General features: G+C 44.1%; 1 protein-coding gene across 9 annotated transcripts in view; it reads left to right on the top strand.

Annotated features, from left to right (window-relative positions):
• SYNE1 (spectrin repeat containing nuclear envelope protein 1) overlaps positions 1–15660 on the top strand; it is a gene marked incomplete at its 5' end in the record, with an annotated part of 433140 nt that overhangs the window by 375420 nt on the left and 42060 nt on the right. For all 9 annotated transcript variants that reach the window (XM_080941779.1, XM_080941780.1, XM_080941776.1 and 6 more), the window contains 2 exons: positions 1080–1238; positions 5711–5877. In XM_080941779.1, the coding sequence (XP_080797905.1) occupies positions 1080–1238; positions 5711–5877 (326 nt within the window). The remainder of the gene's footprint in view (positions 1–1079; positions 1239–5710; positions 5878–15660) is intronic.

Raw genomic sequence — 15660 nt, 5'->3', positions numbered from 1 at the left:
GGTAGGTGCCAGAGGCGTGCCTTGTAGATAAGTCCATAATCCATCAAGACCGAGTACCACACTGCTGACAGCACTGTTGGTTGGGGCTTGGGTCATAAAAATATTCTAAAATCGGTTGTGGTCATAGTTGTACAATTCTGAATATACAAGACACCACTCAGATTGTGTTAGGTGAGTTATGTCTCAATGAAGCTAAAACAAAAACAGACAAAAAACATAACAAGAACAAAAGAAAAAAAACCTTCTTGGTCCTCGTGATTCCATATAAAGGATACTCAGCTTGTATATTCTTCTATGTCTTTTTTTATTATATATATTGTGCTCTGTACAAGTTTAATGGGAAATTTTGATTATGTTTAAAAGATTAAAAGCTAAAAACTGTACAATGAAAACCCAAATTGTACCAAAAAAAAAAAAAAAAAAAAAAAAAAAAGAAGAAGAAGAGGAAATGAGAAAAAATAAGTGAAAAATCTATCTAAATGGAAATATGTAGGAGCCTGCTAGGGGTAAAATGGTCAGGGCAGAGCTGAACCCCAGGGTCCAGGGTTCATTTTCTGTGGATGCTCTTAGAAACCCCTTGTCATGCTCTCCTGATATTGGAGTCTCAACTGACCTTTCCTCTCTATTCCATTCTGTCTGCCTTCCCCTCTACTACTACAAAAACAAACAAACAAAAAACAAAAACAAAAAACAAAACGTGTACTTATTGGTGTTTTACATGCATGAGTATTTGTTTGAATGGATAGAAATATACCGGATGTATTCCTGGCGCTTGTGCAGGCCAGCCAAGGGCATCAGATCCCTCAGAACTAGAGCTCCAGAGGGTTGTGAGCCATCCTGTGGGTATGAGGTGAACCTGGGCTCTCTGCAAGCGCAGCCATTGGCCTGAGCCTTTTCTCCGTCCTTTGCTCTGGTTTGTTGTCGTAGTTGACATAAGCAAATTCCACGTTTCAGGAAACAGTAGCTTGCAGAAACGCCCAGCCCTTGCCCACTTTGGCTCACTCTTTCCTCCCAGGTTAGGAGTTGCTCTCTCCCCTCTGCTGCCCCTTCTCACAGCCATCCCATTCTAAACTTCCCAGGTCTCCCTGAGAAGACAGCAAGTGAGCGAGCGCCTGAACGAGTGGGCTGTCTTCAGCGAGAAGAACAAAGAACTCTGTGAATGGCTGACGCAGATGGAGGGCAAAGTCTCTCAGAACGGAGACATCCTCATTGAAGAGATGATAGAAAAACTCAAGAAGGTGAGAAGCCCGAGGCAGCCTGGGCTCCCGTCTTTCCAGTGCTCCCCCTGTGCTTTGAACATAAGACCCCATCTCAATCACTGTCCTGTCTAAGGAGGACGATGCATTAAGCCTCAGCTTTGTAACATACAACAGACCTGCATGGAAAGGCCAACTTTCCATGCAGAATTTACAGGGTGGGTTTACTTCGTGAGGTAATCAACGCTCTGCTTTTTGTCCTGGAGGGCTCATTTACACACACCATGCTCCTCTCATTTTGATCCTCTGGGTTGGTTTGTAGAGAGAGACATTACTACAGAGGAATTAAAAAGAAAAATCGTTAGGGCGAGTTAAACTGAAAGTTTCCCCTAGAAGATATGATCTATAGGCCATCAATAAAAATGAAGGCCTTCCTGGGAGTGCTGGATTCCCGTTGTTCAGTAGTGTCTGCATTATTAGATTATTTTGTGGGTTTGTTTTGATCCAGGACATTTTTTTCCCTCTATGCAGGGTTCACCAAACTGACTCATAATTTTAAATTATCTGTGTTGGTTTCAGTGAAGTTTCTACATTTGGGGGCAAATAATTCCATCAGCGTGTCAGTTACTGTCTCTCACTAGCACACATATGGTGTGTTTCTTACGGTTACCTGTCGGCTGTCTGTCTGGAGGAACAGCCTCATTAGGCTGCAGACCTCCCTGGGACATAGGCATTGTCTGTCTTGTTCATTACTGTGGACCCCACATCCACAGCAGTGTCTGCCTTCTCATGAACATGCATCTTGAATACACACATGATGACTTTACTCATTCTGAAAAGCCACACAAGTGATTATTAGGAAAATCTATCTTTCTCAATGCACACACTTGTGAGAAAAGATAAACTCCAAAGCCAGCACATAGCACTGATAACTATATTAGTTTTCTACATAAAAATGAGAACTCTCATGAGTAATCAATTTGATTATTTGAGACCAGAACCGCTTATTTCTGGGCTAAGATAATACAAGTTTCATCGCAGCATCTGCTAACAGTGGGGCTTTGCTGGTTGCTAGGTTTCAAAGAATGTTGTGCTAGGCAGGACTAATACACTAGTTACCATAAAAATTTTCAAAAGAGTAATTCTTCGTTAGGTGTGTTTATATTCTCATGGCTTTTCACTATGGAAATCCAGAATGTATATTTTGGGAATGGAAAAACACTCGCTAGAACAAAATACAGTCAAACTTTATATTTTACTAAAACTTTAGTCTCTCATGTGGATGATTTTATTATAGTATTTGGTGGGATGCCCGAGATCCTCTTTGAGCAAGTCAACCTGGTGGTTTGAGCCTGTCATTTTAGCTACTTGTCAGCCTGAGGCAGAAATATCTCATGTGCATGGGCTCCCTGGGGGTACAAGGTTAGCTCAAGGCAACTTAGTAAGACCTATTTATAATAAAGGGTAAAATGGAAGAGGGAGGAGGGATTGGTACTGAGGACATAGCTTAGTCCTGAAGTACATCCTTCGTATACATGCAGCCATTGGTCTAATCCCAGCGCTGCAAAGCAAAGAAAGGAAAGAAAAGTCACACAAGGAACACTCTTTGAAATGTTCCTTCTACTCGTTTGTCTATAAAGTAAGTGGTGGAACTGAAAAGGCCATCCTCCTCTCCCTTGTAAATGTGAAGCATCGCTGAATACTGAGACAGGCTCGGCGACTTCAACAGTGTAAGGAAAAAGAAGTGACAGATTACTAGAGGCCAGCGATTACCGTCCATTGGCATCGACACAAGCCACTTAATTTAAATGACAACCCAAGGGGACAGTTTTCCTATAGGTGCATTTTAAAATGTAGAGTCGTTCTTTGGAAATCAACATTTCTCAATAAAAATCATCCCCATTTTATGACAAAATGTTAAACATGAACAAATGCGTTCAATGTTTTGGTGTTTGGACCCCTGTGTGTTGAAATAACATGACGAGGTGGGTTGGCAGTGTTGAGGAGTCCTAAGCATTGCCCAGGGCACTCAGCTCATGGGGGCCCCACCTGCCATCTTTTCTCAGGTCCCCTTTCCTTTTTTAAAATTTTACTTATATATTTATTTTTTAAAGATTTATTTGTTTTTATATATGTGGGTACACTGTTGCTGTCTTCAGACACCAGAAGAGGGCATTGGAACCCATTACAGATGGTTGTGAGGCACCATGTGGTTGCTGGGAATTGAACTCAGGACCTCTGGATGAGCAGTCAGTGTTTTTAACCACTGAGCCATCTCTCCAGCCCGAGGCCCCTCTTTCTTAAATACATGGTTTAGAGGGTAACTTTAGAGGAAGGGTTAAAATGTACACCTAAGACCTATCTTCATGTGTTCTTAAATTTAGTTTTTTGTATGTGCATATCTGGGTGATGTACATGCATGCGTGTCTATGCATCTTTGCATGTGAGTATACATGTGTATGTATGGGCTTATGGAGGCCAGGGGTTGAAATTAGTGGTCTTCTCAATTGAGTTAGAGTATATCAGTTGAACCCATTTGTAGATGTGTCTTTTATTCACCCGATGTAATTGTTGTCCTGAAGGCTTACTGCCTATGTCTGCTAGCCTAGGCCTAGAAGCCTCTAGCCTCCTTACAATTTTATTTAGGCCTGGAATGTTTTCAGCCTCGGGGACTTGCTGCTGAATAATCTTACCTGTTCTTTCTGAAGTCTGTTCAACTCAGCTGTTCTGGCTCAGAACTTCTCTCCATGCTGATTCCATCTGATTTCTCTCTTGGCATCTGGTGAATTACTCAACTTGGTCTTTAACACTGGCAACCTGTTCTAATCTTCTGGCTCCTTCTCATTCTCTGGCTTATTCTGTCTTTCCCTGTGTCTACCTTGTTCTCTTTATATACCCTGTCTCTGGACAACTGTCCTGGTAAAACTGCCCTCTTTCCTCTCTGCATGACCCCCTCAAGTAGCCTCCCTTTCTTCTCTGTTCTCATGAGTTGGACAGATCCCATTCTGGTTTGTCACTTTGTCTGCCCCTCAAGTAGACATCACTTTCAAGCATGGCTGCCTCCTTCTGCAAACTAACTTTACCTTCACTGTTTGGAATTAAAGATGTATACTAAGGGTGATCCACACCGCAACAGGAAACAGGGTATTTTTTTTTTTTTTTTTTTTTTTTTTTTGCTTAGTAAATAACTTAATCTTAAAAAATAAAAAAATAACATAATCTTGTGTTTCACAGTGTGATTAAATATCCTACAACACCCATAACTCACATATTCAGCTAGTCTAGCTAACCACTTGGCTCTAGAGACCCAGTTTCTTCCTTGGCACTGAGGAATTACATGCAAAGCTTGATGCAACATGGGTTCTAGGAAGTCCAAACTCTGAGCTTCCCATCTATGCTTTACCTGAGGAGCCATTTTCCCTCACTTATTATTTTCCCAAGACACAATCTGCTGTGTAACAAAGTTGCAAAGTTGATCCTAAAACTGGAATCTGTCTTAAGGTTTTACCTCTCTTCCCCACAAACAGACCACACAACATCCCTGTTAACCAGTTTTTAGGAGGAGCCACCACAGAGACTGAATAAGCCAAGGTGTGGGACCCACTCCCCTGCTGAAATGAATGATCACTAATCTTGAGAACTAACTTTTGTGGCAGGAGATTCCTCTAAAATAAAGGAACTCAAAATATTCTGCACAAAGACCATGACTGGCGTGATATGAATAAAGTCTTCATAGCTGGCAAGATGCACAGAAGTAAGCACATAGGCACACACTCATGTATGCACATATATAATGGTGGCACGGACATGCACACGTGTGTGTGCCCATGTCTCTTCTGCCTGGTATTAGCTGCTTGTTCCTCAGCTGAATCTGAGCATGCGACAAATCATTTAGTGATTACAGCAGTTTTATTTTCTAGTGTTAACTCTTCCAAGTCAAGGCTTTGTGTCTATGCATATTTCTTTATTACATGGGGTTTGTTTCTTTTTGTAGGGCTAGAGCTTAAAACTTCAGTCCTCATTATAGCACTAGGGAAGCCACCTACCCTTGAGCCACTCCACAAAGCCACACTTTCTTTTTATTATATCTATATATCTTTGTGGGTTTTTATTTATTTAATTTTTTTTGGAGAAAGATACTCCTGTATCCCTGTATCCCAGGACAGTCTCAAACTCACTGTGTCCCTGAGAAAGATCTTGAACTCATGATTTTCCTGCCTCTACCTCCCAAGCAGGAGCATTATAGCCATAAGCCATCATGCCAATCTGGTGCCCTTTAAAGTAAGTAGAAAGTGCTTTACAGTTGCTTTCAGAAAATATGCATAATAATTGACTCTGGACCCCCCCACGTTATCAGGAGCAATAGGCGATATTAATTCTTGTGCACGGGAACCGCTGCTCGCAAACTCCATCCAAACTCTAGAAACTGTAACTAGCACATTTCCAGAGGTGCCAGGTGAATACATTAAGAAGATCATGCCCTTTGACCTTTGTGACTGCTTTTTATCGTGCAGGACTATCAAGAGGAAATTGCTGTTGCCCAGGAGAACAAAATACAACTCCAGCAAATGGGAGAACGGCTGGCAAAAGCCAGCCATGAGAGCAAAGCCTCTGAGATTCAGTACAAGCTCAGCAAGGTGAACGACAGGTGGCAACATCTTCTGGACCTCATTGCAGCCAGGTAAGCAGCAGCAGCTGTAGCAGGTGCAGCAGGTGCAGCAGGTGCAGCAGGTGTAGCAGGTGCAGCTGGACGCCAGTAGGGGGAAGTCGGTTCTGTTTACTTAGATGCTCCTTTTGCTTGTTTTTGTTTTCTGTTTTTAATTAACTAATTTATTTAGTTTTACATCCCAATCGCTGCTCCTCAAACCCCTCACAGAGCCCCCATCCCCTCCTTTTCTAAGAGAGTATCTCCCATGCCTGGGCATCCCCATGACCTGACACATCAAGTCTCTGCAGGGCTAGGCACATTCTCTCCATCTGAGGCCAGACAAGGCAGCCCAGTTAGGGGAACGGGGTCCACAGGCAGGCGACAGCTTTAGGGACAGCTTCCCCCTTCCTGCTTCAGTTGTTGGGGAACTCACATGGAGACTGAATTGCACTTTTGCTATATATGTGCCAGGGGCCTCCGTCTAACCCGTGAACGCCCTTTGGTTGGTGTGGCTCAGTCTTTGAGAGCCCCCAGGGGCTTAGGTTAGTTGACTGTGTATCCTCCTGTGGAGTTTCTATCCCCTCCAGCACCTTCAATCCTTTCCCCCAACTGTTCCATTAAAGTCCCAGAGCTCCATCCAGTGTTTGTCTGTGGGCATCTGAATCTGTTTCAGTCACCTGCTGGGTGGAGTTTCTCAGGGGACAGTTTATTCTAGGCTTCCTTCTGCAAGTATAAGAGCGTATCATTAGTGTCAGGGATTGCTGTTTGCCCGTGGGATGGGCCTCAAGTTGGGCTGGTTATTACTTGCCCATTCCTTCAGTGTCTGCTCCATCTTTGTCACTGTATTTCTTTTAGACAGGACGAATTTTGTGTCAAAAGTTTTGGGTGGGTTGGTGTCCTTATCCTTCTAGTAGGGGTCCTGCAAGGCTTCCGGATGTGGCTTCTTTAGGTTCCATATCTGGACCATCTCAGCTCAGGTCACCCATATTGTCTCCTGGAGCTTCCCCCAACCCCAGGTCTCTGGGCCTTCCTAGAGATCCCCCTTTGTCTGAATGCAGTTCTAGATTCTTATTCATTCTCCTGGCTCTCTGAAGAGGGAATGGGCAAAGGAATGGGGGGAGTCAGGATCAGGCCTGCAGGGGGATGGTAAAGCCTGTTAATTCTTTGTTCTCATTCATTTCAGCTAAAGAAGTGGTTATCATTCTTCCCAATGCAGTGGTTGTCTTAGTTAGGGTTTTACTGCTGTGAACAGATACCATGACCAAGGCAACTCTCATAAAGACATTTTTTTTTTCTTTTATTCAAGTAACTGCAAATAGGAAACCAGAGGGGAAGCCCCAGGATAGGACAAATACTGGCCACCCCTCCTTCCCCAAGGGGAGGTGGTCCTATACCCTTTTCCCATCACAGTGGGTCCCCTCCTCATTCTGCTGTAGCATCCATGGGGCAGGGTCCCATCTTCCCTAGTGTGGGGTAGTCAGTAACCAGCCTCCTGCGCCCTAGCCCTCCCCTTCCCCTAGAGTATATTGTGTGTGTGTGGGGGGGTGTGATACAGGCAAAATCGGGAGGATAAACATCTGGCACTGATAGCAGCAGCAATGGTGGGTGTTTAAGAATGAACACTGAACCAAAAACAAAACAAAACAAACAAACAAAAAACAATACAACTGGCCAGAGATAGTTTGTGAACAGAGGAAAAGATGGAACCAGAACCTTGGGGGACAAGGAGGAACAAAAGGAAGTAGGGGACAAGGCTAGCTCCTTAGTGCCCTGTTGGAGGAATAGCCTAGAGTATTGTGGGGGAGGAGTGTTGCCTTAGGTGGAAGGGAGATAGGATCTCATTCTGGAGGTGGGCAGTTACCCCCAGCCCATCTGTCTGTCCCAGGAGAGAGCAGCAAAGTAGGTGGAGCCAATATCATCCTACTTCCTGTTGTCCAAGGGGCTCAGCCAACCTAGTGCAGGATCTCAGTAGGGTGGGGCGGAAGGGACTGAGAAACCCACACTGTGACACTTTGGTGGGGGACATGCTGGGATCTGAGCATTCCTGGCACTGACCACACTGCTGCTACCTGGGGCTTGTCAGAATGAGATGGGACTGGGGCCCCTTAAGGCCAGGGAATGCTCCCAGGACCCTCTACAGGGAAGCCAGGAATAGCTGGGCAGAGGGACCCTCAAAACAAAGCGCCCAAAGAGCAAGGGCCCTGAGGGAGGTGCACAGCAGGCCAGGCTGCAGCTAAGTGGGGAGTTAGCCTTGTTGGGAGGGGGCAGGTCCGTTGGGGAGGAGAGCACAGGGACTGAGCCAAATCCTGTTCCCAGAGCCTGCAGCTGGTGCCTGGTGCGGAAGTGTGCAGTGGGGGCAGGGCTTCCAGTCCCAGGGGAAAACTGCTCCTTGGTGGCTAAGGAGCAGGGGGCACTGCGAGTTGTCACTGCTCCTCCTCTTCCTCTTTCTCCACTTTCTTGGGTCTGTTCCTTGGTTTCCTCCCAGGAGTTGAAGTGGCCTTGTCTTGGTGGTGCCCTTATTCTTGCTTCCCTTTGGTTGGCCCCGAGGTCTCTTCAGAGTTGGCACTTCACTGGGTTCCTTTGAAGGCTGCTTGCGTGGCCTGCCCCGGCCTCGCTTCTCAGTCCCATTCTTTTCCTACTTGGTGGCTAGGGGCTGGCTGGACTTTGAGCCCGACTTGCTCGTTCTCCTTCTCTATGTACGGGCAGTTAAGAGTGAGTCTGGGCCTTCTTGGAGCCTCACCCACACCAGAAATGGCCCCAACTAGGAGTCCCAATTAGAAGGTAAAGACCACATTTAATTGGGGCTGGCTCACAGGTCCAGAGGTTCAGTCCATTATCATCAAGGTGGGAGCGTGGCAGCATCCAGGCAGGCATGGTGCAGGAGGAGCTGAGAGTTCTACATCTTCATCTGAAGGCTGCTAGGAGACTGACTTCCAGGCACCTACAATGAGGGTCTTAATGCCCATCCCCTACAGTGACACACCTACTCCAGCCAGTCTATATTTACTCTAACACGGCCACACCTCCAAATAGTGCCACTCCCCCGGCCAAGCATATACAAACCGTGACAGCAGTCCTCAACCTTCCCAATGCTTTTACCCATTTCCCCAACCATGAGATTATTTTTTTGTTGTTGTTGTTGCTACTGCATAACTGTAATTTTGCTGCTGTTATGAATTGTAGTGTAAATATTTTTAGTTAAAGGTTTTCCAAAGGTGTCATGACCTTTGGTTGAGAAGTATGGAGCTAAATAGGACGTACTACCTAACTCCCTCTTCCTAAGTCTCTGTGCTGCACGGGGTAACAACGCCTCTTTCCTTCTGTTCCCGTGGATGACACTTTCATTAGCTTCCAGTGAATTTAGGGAGAGTGAAAAAGTGTGGAATTCTCTATGGGTATTCCAGCACCTATGGGGCAGAACATCTACTCCATTGATATTTCTAGAGGGTGTTCTTATCTGCAGTGGGGGAAAAAAGAGCAAGCACATCTGTATTGTATGGGTGTGAGAGGCAGACTGTTTTCACTTTGCCCATTCACAAATACTAGAACTCCCTGCTTAGCCATAATGGGGACCATAATTACGCCTCATGTTGCAGAGGCAGACTGTATTCCATGTATTTTGTAGACAGGCTATGGGAATAAAAGGGATGGTAGCCATAAAGGGAAAACATGAGGGCCGGTGGCCTCAGTTCCAATGTTGATATGACTTCTGCATGTGGTTATTTTACATGAAAAAAGGAAGCCATGGAGTAAGTACTCCTTCCTTCACATTAAGATGTAGATGCTAAGAAGGTAACATGGTCTGTTTGCTCATTGTATATCAAACCCCTGAGAACAGTAGCTGGGGCTAGGGCTGAAGTGCGGCTCAGTGGCAGACGAATTGAGTAGCCTGTGAGGTCCCTTTGTTTGTAAGCAACTGGAGGGTCTCTTCCCCAGTTACAAAGTGGCAGTGCTTACAGGGAAAGAAATTGAGCCAAAAATAACAGTGAGCTCCCTGCCCAGGGACATCCTAAAAAGACACCTCTCCCCTGGAATTATCCTCTACAGTGGGAATGCACAGTGGTTCAGAATCCCAATGTGGTGTTTAGTCTCGAATCACAGTCTCCGAGATGATAATAAAAATCTTATATTTCAGAAGCAGAAATTGAAACCTCATGTGCTAGAAAGGCTCTTTGCAGAAAGACCTCCCACTGGGTCACCTCCATGGGGATTTCTGGGAGCGTGTGTCAGATTCTGACTCATGGATGTGCATGTCCATATAATTCCATTAAGCTGGTTAAAGTTCTCTTGTGGATCCCAGTGTTTTAACGATATAGATAGGGAAGATGCACTATGCCAAAAATATTTCAAATCGGCTTTAACACAATGCAGTTGTAGGCAGCTGGCTTAGCTTCTGCACAGCTGCCAGCCAACATCACACAGAGGGTGACACTTTTCCTCAATGTCATGTCTGCTATAACACATTTGTGTGATATATCAGGTAAGAGTTTTCTAGATATTGCCTTTTTTTCTTACTATCCCCAACACACACACACACACACACACACACACACACACACACACACACACACACACAAACACACAAAACTTGAGTCAGCTAGCTGTATGTCAGTGAGAGACACGGGCCCTTTACACTGTAGTCTCTAAAGTGTTCCCCTGGGTCCACCAATAAACATCTCATGCCAACGACTCCCGTGGGAAACTCTTGTGTAGATGTAGTGCCCATTTCTAAATGCCACCTTTAGAATTAGAGCTCCAGACAATAAGAGTAAACGTAAGGCCTTGCTGGATTTAGTCTCCCTCTCCCATAAGCTTTTTGTTTCCCTGTTTACTGTGCACAGGCCAAATAAACTTCCTCCACACCTGTCTCCAGTCCGCCCATCAGTCCCGTTCATGACCTCCCTCCTTTCCAGCAAACACTGTTGATTCACCAAACAGAACAACCTGGCACATATTTTTGGAGGTTTTTATTATTATTATTATTTATTTATTCCTTATATAGTCTATGTAGTGTGGGGGCAGGGTAATGCCACAACTGGCAAGAGTGAGTTCTCTCAGGAATGGAACTCAGCCCATCAAAGGCACAGTAGCTGGCTTCACCTGCTAAGCCGTCCCACTGGCCCAGATTGCTTTGTTCTTTCCGAGACAGGGGCTCATTTAGTCCAGGCTAGCCTAGAGCTCCACATGTCATCAAGAATGACCTTGAACTTCTGACCCTCTCGCCAACATCTTCTCAGGACTAAGATGACAGACATACACCACTGAGTCCTATTGCCAGGGACCAAACTCAGGGTTTCACACACTCTAAGAAAGTACTCTGCCAACTGAGCCACACCACCAGCCCATACCTTGTGTAGTCTCCACATTTCTTACATGTTTGCGCACAAAGTTTTTGAAAATTCCCCAAGCTCATACAACAAAGTTTTCTGAAATCCCATCAAGCAAAGAAACTTAAAATAATGTTATTTTGACTACCTTTTATTTGGACAAAGGACAAAGGTCCACTAAGTGGAGGTAAATATTTTCCTCATTATTTCATTATTTCCCATGCTCAAATCATCTGTTTAAAAAGGGGATGTCAGATAATTTTCCACACAGGATCCTTCCCCTCTTCCCAGCAAACCCCTTAAACCTCATGTTACTCATACCCCTGAGCTGGTAGACGGACCCGGGAGAGAAGGAGAAAATGCTGCCGTTGGCTGCTGAAATCTGCCGTGTTTGTGGGGGTTTTGTTGGCCGTACACGGCAGCACACCGGCAAAGCTGACCGTCCGTGTCTGCGGCCGTCTCTGTCCCCGGGGCCCTTTCTTCAGACCTGTAACCTGCACCTCCTGGCAGATTACACGGAGCTTTTCCCTTCTTACCCTCGTGGCCTACATTCCAGGAGATCAGGCCTGGCACATGCTCATGAATGTGGGTTTTATTTAGAAACATGACCACTTGTGACTGCCCAGTGTCATGTTAACAGACAACCAGCACCATTTGTCCACCAAGAGCATTTTCATACGTCTGGCCTAGACAAGGAGAGAGAGAGAGACTCTCCTTGCCCAGGAAGGACTGAACCTTTCACTCTGCAGAGCCGGACTTTTGCAAGTGGCAGCTTCATGGTGGTGGCAGAGGACTTTCGTGCCCTGAGGATGGCAGAGGACTGCAGTGCGGACGCAGATCTCCCAGACTGCGACTGTGATGTTTCCAGGCAGGCATCTTCTTAGTTGGGCATAGCTTTGGAGTTACGTGGGGCTCATGGAATAGACACCAGGCTCTTCAATCTGGAATGTCTTGTGCTGACGTTAAGGCGGGAGTAGCACCAGGAGACTGGAGGCCATGGACTCCAAAGAGTTCTTTGTTGGTCTGTTTGCTTGTTTCTCTATTAGGCACAGGCAGGAGGTTAGTATTTCAGTTATGTCTGGACCAAATGCATCATGCAAGGGACATGGCTCCAGTCAACAGGCTGAGACCGGAAGGAGATTGAGAAAAAGATTTTAGCAAGGCCACCACCTGCTAGCTAAAGGGTGACTTCGGACCAAACTGAAAGTCGGCTGGAGCATGTTTACAGCTTTCCAGCCAAAAGCTTTCTCTAGAGCAGATAAAAGCATGTCTCAGGCATGTGGAGGAGGATTTTGTTTCCCTGAGAGAAAATTCACTTTAGTTTGTGTTGGTCTGTCCCCGTTAGCCTTTTGCGCCTTCAAGTCTTATAAAATATGCAGATACTATAATTTAGGTCTAAAAATATTAATTATTGTTTAGTGTAAACATTGAGCTCGTGATTTACTTCATTTAGAGTAACAACACTGTTGGTGGTCTAGTGGTTAGGAGTCAGAGCTCTTCCCATAAATAGGGATTCTTATCTTAAGGTTTTGGAATATTTTTCTTGTATTATCACACTCTTTCATGGATTCACACAGGTGGGTTGTATTTACTAATAGCAGTTTTGGTTCAACTGCATTTATATCTAAACTCTATTTTGTTTGGGTTTGAGGATATACTAATTATCTGAAGGAAAGTATATATGTATATGTATATATGATATTAGATATATTAATGTATATTATATTATTACTATAAAATAAGTCTGTTTATAATTACACATATAAATGTGGTCATTTGTGTGGCAGTATTAATGTGAATGGAGAGTTAGATTCAGTAGTATGGCCCTTCTCAAGAAGGTTAAGAGACTAAGATGTGCTTTGGACCAAAAGGACACATATAAGCTATGAGGGTTTACCGATTAATCATGCTTGTTAAACCCCGCACATGTGTAGCAGATATGGGCATCGATGTTAAATTAAAATCCTGGATGCTATCCCAAGATTTCTTTCAAAGAAATAATGGAGGGAAAAAATGAGATTTTTTTTCTGTGCAAGAACAACACCTGAAAATAGCAGATTTAATAAGCCATTACAAATAAATGAGTCTTTGTGGTCCATTTTCTTCATGCTCTCCTCTGCTCCCCGCATATACATATAATGCATTACACAATTTGTAAGAAAATATACTTTTCCTGAAACTTACAAAGGACAAGCACTTAAGTGCTCACCCATTGACTTTACTAAATTTATATTAGCTTGAAAGAGGAAGTCATCCCTAATGGACGTGTCACGGTGCCCTTAAGACACTGCACACTACCCACACTGCCTTGGACCTCATTCCGTGTTTTACAGGATCTGAGGCCTTGCACTAATTCTGCTGGCCCGGTAGAGTATAATTTACTCACAGCCTGTGCTCTGGATCATTTGATCACATCTGTGAACACAGATGCATGTGCCGTGGGGGAGTATTCACACAAATGGACAATTGGATTGGATGACTTCAGCAACCCGTAAAGCTAGTCACAGGAGAGGGGAGGTAGGACATTCTTCCAGGGTCCCCACAGGACACACTTGTTGGTTCCATGCATCATTCTTCAGCCCTGCCCACTGATAATCTACAGCAGGCATTATGTTAAACTCTAGGTGGTCCGTGCTGTGACCACTCACTGCTTTTCCTGAGACCTGCAGCAGCAGACACCATAAAGCTGCCATTAACTACCCAAGTTGTCTTATAAATGACGGGAGCATGCAGGAATGATTTTTTTTTCAAAGTTCTTAAACACATTTAAAGACAGTACCCTGAAATGCCCAAGGACCAAACTTAACTTCTGCCTATAAAACTAATTAAGGAAGTCTTATACTGAGTAAAATTATAAGTTGTGATAAGCAATGTGATACATTGTTACTCTTTATCAGTAGAATAGACAATATAAACATAGATTTCTTTTCTTATGAACTCCCCCCCCAAATTAAATGTTATTGTGCATAGATATTACCATCAAATACTTGGAATCAATCACATGCACATGTGGTAGCAAGCATGTATAGCTAACCATCTTGTTTTTAAAAACAATTTATTTTGCCTTTTTTTAAAAAATTAAAACATAATTCCATCATTTCCCTACCTTTCTTCTCTCTTATCCCCTCACATGCATTTTCCTTGCTTTGTCTCAAATTTATGTTTTTTCCTTTAAGTTTGTTCACACACACACACACACACACACACGCACACACACACACATACACACATAAACATACATATATTCCTAAATACAAATACAACCTGCTCAATCAATATGCTGTTACAATTATGTATCTGATTCCAGGGCTAACTACTTAGTATTGAATAACCAATTGAGGTTGGGGGTTCACCCTTAAACAAGATCTGAGCAAGGAAGAGACCAGTGAACAGGGGAACATGGGAAAAGAAAATACCATGGCACCTCAGGTCTAGACAAAAAACTACAGGTAACTAAAGAATGCCCAGAGCAGGATGGAAATCCTTTAAAAAACATGCGTGTGAGGTTGACACTGGGGTCTAGTCCCAAGGAGAAGATGTAACTGTACCATCAGGATTAGTTTCCTTTGAGACGAACACTCTGATTTGTTGACATAGCGATGGTAGACAAACGAAACGGCTTCAATAAGTTCTAAGGAACTAAAAATAAATCAATATTCTAAAAATACCGCAATGAGGAAATATTTCCCCCAGAGCAGTGGCTTTCGGCCCGAGGAACAGAATCCTGAGGTGGGCGTGGAAGGAGCCGAGAGCGGCAGCAAGTAGGCTGAAAGCATCTTGGGGTGATTCTATGTTCCACCTAGAGAGCAACTTATGTTATATAGATGGGGCAGCCAAGTGTAAGCTGTGAATCACAGAACACTCTATTGAAGATCTGCTTTTACATTTCCAGCATCCTGTAGTCTTAGACATCATGTGGCTCTTGACATTTTTTTTTTTCAAGAAGATACGTTTTCAGCGAGGCCACTTTGACATTGAAGCATTTTCTTTATCTGGTTATCTAATGACTTATAGGAAGAGCAGTTCCTGTAAATTCTTCGTGTTTTCCAAACCAGGAGGTGGTCTATGCAGAGAACTGAACTTTATTAAAAAAAGAGAGAGTCGTGACAAAAATCTCTGGTTGTGCCCTCACCACGGCCATCAGTCTGTGATGTGAATCGAGACCCTAAACATGGACAGGAAATCTTAATCAATACTTATTATGTGATAAATATAAAGTTAAAACAGTCTCTTCCCACCCCAACTTCCTGTTCATGCTCTGCCCACCCGGAGGAAGTTGATTCAAGACTGTCTCAACAGATGCCCTTGGCATCTTCTCTCTACCCTTGCTTTGATATTATTCCGCATCTGTCTGTTTCTGCCCCTTTTCCTCTGTATTGGATTCTTCCTCTACATCTAAGAGCATCATATGGTTATTTCCCGCGATGAACTCTGTTTGTTTACGAGGCTTTTTAAAACAAAATAGATTTGTGTAGATGGTCCATGGCTC

This window comes from Micromys minutus (genome assembly GCF_963924665.1).
Source record: "Micromys minutus genome assembly, chromosome: 30".
In the NCBI taxonomy this organism is placed as follows: Eukaryota; Metazoa; Chordata; class Mammalia; order Rodentia; family Muridae; genus Micromys; species Micromys minutus.
This window is presented reverse-complemented; position numbering and strand designations above follow the sequence as displayed.